Source organism: Drosophila sulfurigaster, chromosome 2R (assembly GCF_023558435.1).
Source record: "Drosophila sulfurigaster albostrigata strain 15112-1811.04 chromosome 2R, ASM2355843v2, whole genome shotgun sequence".
Lineage (NCBI taxonomy): Eukaryota > Metazoa > Arthropoda > Insecta > Diptera > Drosophilidae > Drosophila > Drosophila sulfurigaster.
Genome location: NC_084882.1, coordinates 34,443,396 through 34,451,230, shown reverse-complemented (window position 1 = coordinate 34,451,230; position 7,835 = coordinate 34,443,396). Strand labels below are relative to the sequence as shown.

Sequence of the window (7,835 nt, the reverse complement as noted above, 5' to 3'; positions counted from 1 at the left end):
TATGCGTTCCACACACAAATTGTTTTTCGTCTGCAGTTCCAGAACCAACTGATAACTCGCATAGTTCAATTCCTGATAGATGGACAGAACAAGAACTCCGTGCAAAATGAACTCGCAGCATCGCAGAATTTCCACCATTTCCGAATAGAAGTTCAACACGTAGAGAAAATAGGTGCTTGTGGTTGTAAAGTTCATCAGAGTCATAATTGTCAGCACAATAACTCGCAGAAAGAGAAAACTGAATACCAAGTTGCAATGCAATTGAATTCTCTTCACATTCACTTTGTGTCCCAATTTCTCGTGCAAAGTGTTTTGCAACTCTTGAAACTTCTGATCGATGACAACACTGCGATTCCTCCAGATCAATTCCAGGGCAACAGTCACATGTCCCGAAATCAAGGCGACGAAATTAAACAAATCAACAGCTCGCGAGAAATAATCATTCATATAATCATAGTTCACTTCGTACTCGAAGCCAAAGCGCCAATGTGTAATGATGATGAGATAAGTCAAGATACTCAGACTATAGAACAGCTTCAGATGCAGTTGTGGACGAGGTGGCAAGAGCAATATGCAACACATAAAGTGCCGCATGAGGCGCAGCGAGCAGTCCTGTAATTCCATTGGTTAATGTTTCGTGACTAAAATGAAGTCAACTTGAGGGCTGTTTTCAATAATTAGTATTAATTTGCTAAAGTGCAAATAAACGAGCAGCTAATTGATGCAGTCAACTTTTAATTGGATAGATTATATAGCAAGTAAAATATAGATTGCATCGCAGAAAGTGAAGTTAATGCAGCGAAGCATTTTGGCACAGCAAGGCTAGATTGATGACCCCTTGTGCTTGGCTTTTGCCCATGAACATAATTCTGAACTGCATGCAAATGATGAAGTAGCTTATCATGCCAAAAAGAAACTGAAAGTGAGGAGGAAAGTATTAAAAATAAAAAAAGAAGAAAGTAATTGCTGCCTCACCTTGCCCAGCATTTTATTGTTGAGTGTTAGATATCCTCCAATATTAAACTGGCTCTTCTCTTGGGACAATTGAGTAGATACTTTAAGCAGTGCAGAGTTTATTTCGTATCTTAAACGATTTCGGGTGACACCATGAAAAAGCGAGTGAAATTTGCGTTGCAGAAGATCGCAACGAGTGCAGATCCCAACATGGAATACAAATCTCTAGCAGCTTTCCAAATTCCTCCGTTGCAGTGTCTGTAAAGTAAATGAAGTAAATGAAAATAGAAACACTATCTTAAATCTATCCTTACACAACTGCATTGCAAGGGCGTTGGTTCTAGTGCTGTTGAGATACAACCAGTAAGGCATCACTGAGCTATCCACAAAACACTTCATCATGACCATGATTAAGCTGCGCTCAAAGTTCGTCTCGATGTCGCGATGAGTTTTCCAGAGCAGCTGATGCAATTGTTGCAGAACAGCCAAACGTTGCACCTGCAAGTTTAACTCCGATGCCAAAAAATTATTTGAAAGTCTCATAACGATATCATTTCCCACATCGTTGAGTTCCTTGTAGAAACCCAAAACAAGCGTCGCATGCAAACTGAACTCCATGCAACGTAGAGTAAACACAAGCTCAGAGTACAGATGACAAATGAGCAGTAGAAAAGTATTGGTGGAAATACAATTAAAAATTGTTATAGAAAACAAAATGGAAAATCGAATAGCAATGATTTTATAGATGATATTGCAGTATCTTTTAATCCTTTTAAGCTTCACTTTATGTCCAAACTGAATGCGCAGCACGTAGCGAATTTGCTGGAACTGTTGCTCAATCTGATCGCTAAGATTCCGCCAGAGCAGCTCCGTGGCCATCACAGAGTGTCCCACAATGAGAGCCACAAAGTTGATCAAGTCGAGCACACGTGAGACATCATCGTTAACGGCATCGAAGATGACTTCGTAATTGAAGGCGAAACGCCATCGAAAGATGCTCAAGATGTAGATGAAGAGAACGGTGTTGTAGAGTATCTTCCAGCCGAGTTCCGGTTGCGGTGGCAGCAACAGCAGCAGGTGCATCAAGTGGCGCATGAAGCGCAACGAGACGTTGTGCAATTCACCTGGCACATGCCACATGACTGAGAGACAGTAAATTCGAATGGTGGCAATGGCTGATCAATTAGCAAATTGCTTGATGCCAAACAATTTGATTACAAGTCAATTGGCATTAATTGAATTACTGTGAAGTATATTTATTCATTTAAGTTTGTTGCTACTTATTCAGAGTAGATTATTGAAGAGTTGAAAATGTGTTCCATGACTGCTTCTTCCTTTTTGTTCATAGCCAAGCGAAACTGCAGAAAAATTATGAAGTAGCTTACGACGGCAAAAATGAACTAAAAGAAAATATTAGAATATAAATTTGGTATAATTTCTGTTAGTTGTTTAATGCTCTTACCTTGCCCAGCATTTTGTTGTTGAGCATGAAGAAGCCGCCAATGCTAAACTGACTTCGTTCTTGACCCAATTGAGTTGATATGCTCAGCAGACCAGAGTTTAGTTTCTCATGAAAACGATTGGCAAAGATGCCATGAAATAGGGAACGAAAATGCAGTTGCAGCTGATCACAACGTGTATAAATCCAGCAGGGAACGCAGATCTCCAACAGTTTTCCTAGCTCCTCAGCAACGCCATCTGAAAGCCAAGTAATGAAAATATGTCATATTTCAAGTCTTACAATTTTTGAATCCGTTTATGTGGTATATTTTAAATGTGATTGTATATCGGTATATGAGATATAACCTTCGATATATTTTCAGTATTTTGTTGTATAAAATTTCGGTATAATTTGGTGTACAAAATGGATATATTTTAAAATTTATACCGCACAATTAGCCTTTTTTTGAAAATGTGTAGCGAGTAGTTTACAGTCGTGCACACTCTAATTATTACCTAATATTTATTATAAAAAGAACCTTTTTCTATACAAATTTTTAAACTATAGTATTTAACATTTCTTTACTTACACAATTGCAATCCAATATAATCTTTGTTGTGAAATATATTGAGGTACACCCAATAAGGCATCACAGAAGAGTCCACAAAATACTTGAGCATAACTACAGTGAGGCTTCGCTCAAAGTTGCATTCGATGTCGCGTTGTATCTGCCACAGGGATTGATGCATGTGTTGCAGTCGCGAAAGTTGTTTAATAAACAATTCATGATCAGTTGACGTTTTCTTCCACTCAATATTCAGCTTTTGAGCAAATTCTTTGCCCGCCTCAACCAATTCCTTGTAGAAGGCCAAGACCAATGTTGAATGTAAAGTAAATTCGCCACAGCGGAGTGTAAAAATTACCTCAGAGTAAAAGTTGCAGATGAGTGGAACCGAGGGATTTTTGTCCACAACACAATTGTAAATTGAAGTTGCCAGCAGCAGCATAATTCGTATAATTATTAATCTATTGATTAGTTTGCAATAGTTTTTGATGCGTTGCAAATTCACTTTATGTCCAAATTGGTGTCGCAGTTCATATCGAATCTGTTGAAATTGCTGCTTAATGTGCTCACTGCAATTTCTCCAAATTAAATCCAGAGCCACAAGTATGTGTCCAGCGATCAAAGCAACAAAGTTGGCAAAGTCCAGAAAGCGGGAGAGATGATCGTGTCGCACATCGTAGACCACACTGTAGGACACAAAGAAGCGCCAGCAGCAGATGATGGTGAGGTAGACAAACAACACAATATTGTAGAGTATCTTTAAGTACAAATAGTTCCTTGGTGGCGTGAGTATGAAAAAGTGCATCAAATGGCGCACGAAGCGCAGCGAAATGTCGTGTAGTTCGTTCGGCACATGCCACATGACTGAAGTGTCATTGTGTGGCAATAAGGAAATGGTAGTAAATATTTTAATGTGTAAAAGTAGACTTAAAAATACTCTAAGAACGCTTACTTAACATAGTTGCTTTAGCTGACAATTTGGTATATTTTGCTCTTTATGATATATTTTGAATGTATTACTATATTAACATATCAAATATAACCTCTGGTATATTTTAGTATTTTTAGTATTTCAATTTGGTATATTATATAGTTAATACCGCACTGTTTTGATTTTATTCCGAATGAACAGCGGGTATTAATATACCAAATATAACTGTAAGTATACTTTTAGTATTTTTCTGGTATTTAAATTTGGTTTTGCTTTTATTCCTAATGGGTAGCGGGTATTAATATAACGAATATAACCATTGGTATATTGTTAGTATTTATGCGGTATATTAATTTGGTATATTTTAAAGTTAACACCCGATAGTTTTTCTTTTAATCTGAAGGGAAAGCGACTATTAATATACCAAAGATAACTGCTAGTATATTTTAAGTATTTATGTGGTATTTTAACTTGGTATATTATAAAGTTAATACCGCACTTTTTTACCTTTATTCCGAATGGGTATACCAAATATAAGTATTAGTATATTATTAGTATTTTTGTGATATTTTAATTTATTATAAAATAAAAACCGCACTGTTTTGCTTTTATTTCGAATGGCTAGCGGGTGTCTTTCCTACTTGTTAATAGTTCATTCATTAAGTTGCCTTAAGATTGTCATTTTATATTGCCAAGTTACAGCTGTTCTAACAGCTTTTATTTCATACATTAAATACTCTCTGCCTTTGGAGTAACTAAAGCACCCTTAAGGCTTTCGCTACACTTGCTGGCAATTAATAGACGGCAAGATTAGAAAATATATTTTATATTATTGTTTCAAATGCTGTCTGGCTGAAAAGGTTTGAGGGAATGTAAATTGTTGTGGTCTCAAGTGATTCATTGGCTTTCATGTGTGCTGTGTGTGGATGGCCTGATAAGAGTCTGTTTGTAATCACTTTTAATGCCATTTCGCCCATTCAAATTACCATCAAAGTGACGTCAACAACTTGGAATCGGAGCGTGTGAGGAATTATTTGTTAATTTCATTACAGCAAAGTGAAACTCGCATTCACACTCAGAATCAGACTCGCATTCACAATTGTACTCGCACTTAGAGGCAACCACAAAGAGCGTTGGAAATTGCTTATCAAAAATGTGGCCAGGTTCGAGGGGTCGCATTTGCTGGGGGTTGGCTGTCAAACACACACACACACACCGAGACTGAGGCACATTACATAAATTTGCATGCCTTTATTGCAGCTCAAAAGACAGACAAGCAAACAAGCCACACACACATACACAGAGGCAAACACACGCTCAGTTTATGCAACCACTGAGAAGGCACTTTGTTTGCACACTTGTAAAACACCTACGTACTCATACCCATACACACTCAGTTGCTGTGCTGGGAGGCGTTGAACGCCTCCAGTTATTTGAGGTAATGACTTAATTGCCACGCTACTGCCACGCCCCCTAGTCCTTGAACAGGCTTCCAGCTTGATTTCCCCCTACACTTTCACTTGCGCGCTCGCATTACACTCTCTCAACGGCGGCTGCCTGCAATCGGGCTTCATAATTTGTGCAGGTGTCGAGAACGCTTTGTCTTTGATTGCGCGTCTGGTGCGTCTCTAATCTCTGCCAGCCACATCGCAATCATCGAGAGCGGAGTGTGGGAGCCGGGAGCGGGGGGAAGGAGTATCCTTTGTGCTAATACTGCTGCCACTTCAAGCACTCTAAGCAGCTGCCATGCCAAAGAAGAAGGAGTTGGAGAGGGGAGCACAAGTCCTTGCTTAAATTGAAGCAATCGTGTGGCGTTGATTTGTATAATTTTGTAATTTGTATACCAAAATGTGGCCACACATGTGTATTTGCATTAGACTCTTGGAGTTGGCAATTTTACTTTCCCTAGGCCATGCCAAATATATATAAATAAATTAAAGTACAAACCCATCCTGCGCATACCAAAACAACGAGTATATACTACTTATTACGTGTACATATGTATGTTTTGTATATGTTTGTTGCTACCACGTGGGGCGCTTGCAACAATTACAACAACGTTGCCGAAAAAAAAAGCATAGAAAATAGAACACGAAATTAGATGTAAATTTAATGCAATTTGCCGCAACAGAATTCATTAATTTATTGTAATTGCGTTTAAATAAATATTATAAATTTCTATGTTATTTGGTGAACATAAAAAACGGGAAATATACATATGTATTTTAATATATTTTAATTTATTAACCATTCACTGAACTTAGCTTAGGGACATTTTAATTAAACGACAATAAAAATTACAATTTTCGTGTACATTAAATAAAAAGATTTATGCGAATGAAACTGCGTTTACAATTAATGCTTAAATTTGGAATTGGTCTTCCCCTTGAAGGCATTTTAATTGAACTAAATACTGGTTTCAGCTCCAGTCAGTATATAAAAATACTGAATTTTCAATGATTAATTTTGCAATTGAATTTTAATTTGAAGACATTTTAATAGGGCGATTATTAAAGTTTAATTTGCCATATTAAAAAAGGAAGAAATTTATGTAAAGAAACAAGTTTGAATAACGAATGCTAATTCCTTGTTTTAGCTTTACTTAGAATACTAAAAATACTGCATTTACACTTAATTTGAAATTCTTCTGAATATTAAAAGTTATATAGTTGGTTACAATTTTTAATATTCCGAATATTTTCTCATTAAGTGTAAATGCAGTATTTTAATATACTGAGTACAGTTAAAACAAGGATTTCGTATTCATTCATTTAGTATACATTATTCTCTCTTAAAAAATCATATATTATTCTTCTTATTGTGTTCTTTTTTAAATAAATCTGAATAATCTGCGCTTAGTATTTTGTTATAACTCTTATATAGCATGGAAAATACTAAAAATGCAAATAGTATTTTGTCGACTTCTGACTATTTCTGTAGCTGCCCTCGCTTGATACTGTTTCCCATTCTCCGTTCTGGCCAGACGTGTGGCAAAAGAAAACACTTTTTGCAAATGTAATTATCGGCATATTTGGCACAAGTACGAATATTCCAACAAAACACTCACACACACTCATAAGAAAGTGTGGATGTATTTGGATGCTTGTAAGCAGCTGGCACGTGCCTACAGAGTGAGAGAGAGGGAGGGAGAGAGAGAGTAAGCTGATGATGACAGAACTCCCCAGAACACACATTTTGGCCTTTAGTTGTGGGGCTGTGGCTTTTGTAGCTTTTGCTTTCTAATGGATAAATACATGAATGTGTCAGAGAGTGAGGCAGATTCATCTCATTGCCACAGCTGCTTATGATTGCAATTCACACACACAAATGCGATGTGTACACGATATGAGTGTTTGTGAGTACTTTTGCAGTGTAACTCATTTCGTGTTATCTGATTTTAATTTGGCGCAATTTACCTGTTTGCACCTGTTGACCTATGTAACTCCGGGCACTTCGCTCCTCACATTTTCGGTGCATTGTACATTAAAAATATGCAAATGTTTTGCGAACACACTTACGAATGTAAATATGCTAATTTTCGGGGGCGAAAATTGATTTTGCAATTTAATTGGAAATGCCAAAGCAAAGCTTTTTGTACTACATATTGTTGCGATATTGTTTGTAATTTTATTGTTGATTGTTTGTTCGTCTGTTGCTTGTTTGTTCGGTTTGTTGTTCAAGCAGCTGCCACAAAATTGCATAAATACTTTTGCAGCACAATTCGATCTTTCGCACAACTTTTTCGTAGATTGTTTTTAATGACATTTAAATTGCCAAAATTACAAAACACACACACTCTCGAGCATGGAAATCAATAATCGAAGAGTTCAATTGAAGTCATTGACAAGCCAAAGCTTTGCCAGAGCCATAGCCAGAGCTCCCCCGATGTCTAAAAGCTATTGACAGTGCCTGACAAATGCGCCTGATATATGGTCCCAGACTGG

At 37.1% G+C, this 7,835-nt stretch overlaps 3 protein-coding genes across 3 annotated transcripts in view; all 3 read right to left on the bottom strand.

The window, feature by feature from the left end:
- LOC133836824 (putative gustatory receptor 98a) overlaps nucleotides 1-624 on the bottom strand; it is an 801-nt gene extending 177 nt beyond the window's left edge. The window contains exon 1 of the mRNA XM_062267412.1: nucleotides 1-624. This exon is cut by the window's left edge and continues 177 nt beyond it. Within this exon, the coding sequence (XP_062123396.1) occupies nucleotides 1-624 (624 nt within the window).
- A 166-nt stretch (nucleotides 625-790) lies between these two features.
- On the bottom strand, nucleotides 791-7,546 carry LOC133836823 (putative gustatory receptor 98a). Its single transcript, XM_062267411.1, is given in 7 exon segments — nucleotides 791-916; nucleotides 976-1,158; nucleotides 1,160-1,212; nucleotides 1,269-2,354; nucleotides 2,417-2,652; nucleotides 2,985-3,646; nucleotides 7,308-7,546. Coding segments are annotated over 4 exon segments (1,188 nt in total). The 5' UTR covers nucleotides 2,095-2,354; nucleotides 2,417-2,652; nucleotides 2,985-3,646; nucleotides 7,308-7,546.
- LOC133836822 (putative gustatory receptor 98a) lies at nucleotides 2,235-3,822 on the bottom strand. The gene is made up of 3 exons (XM_062267410.1): nucleotides 2,985-3,822; nucleotides 2,417-2,652; nucleotides 2,235-2,354 (listed from the first exon to the last, which is right to left on the bottom strand). Exons 1-3 carry the CDS (start codon nucleotides 3,820-3,822, stop codon nucleotides 2,235-2,237), a joined length of 1,194 nt encoding a protein of 397 aa, XP_062123394.1.
- Nucleotides 7,547-7,835: the final 289 nt, after the last annotated feature.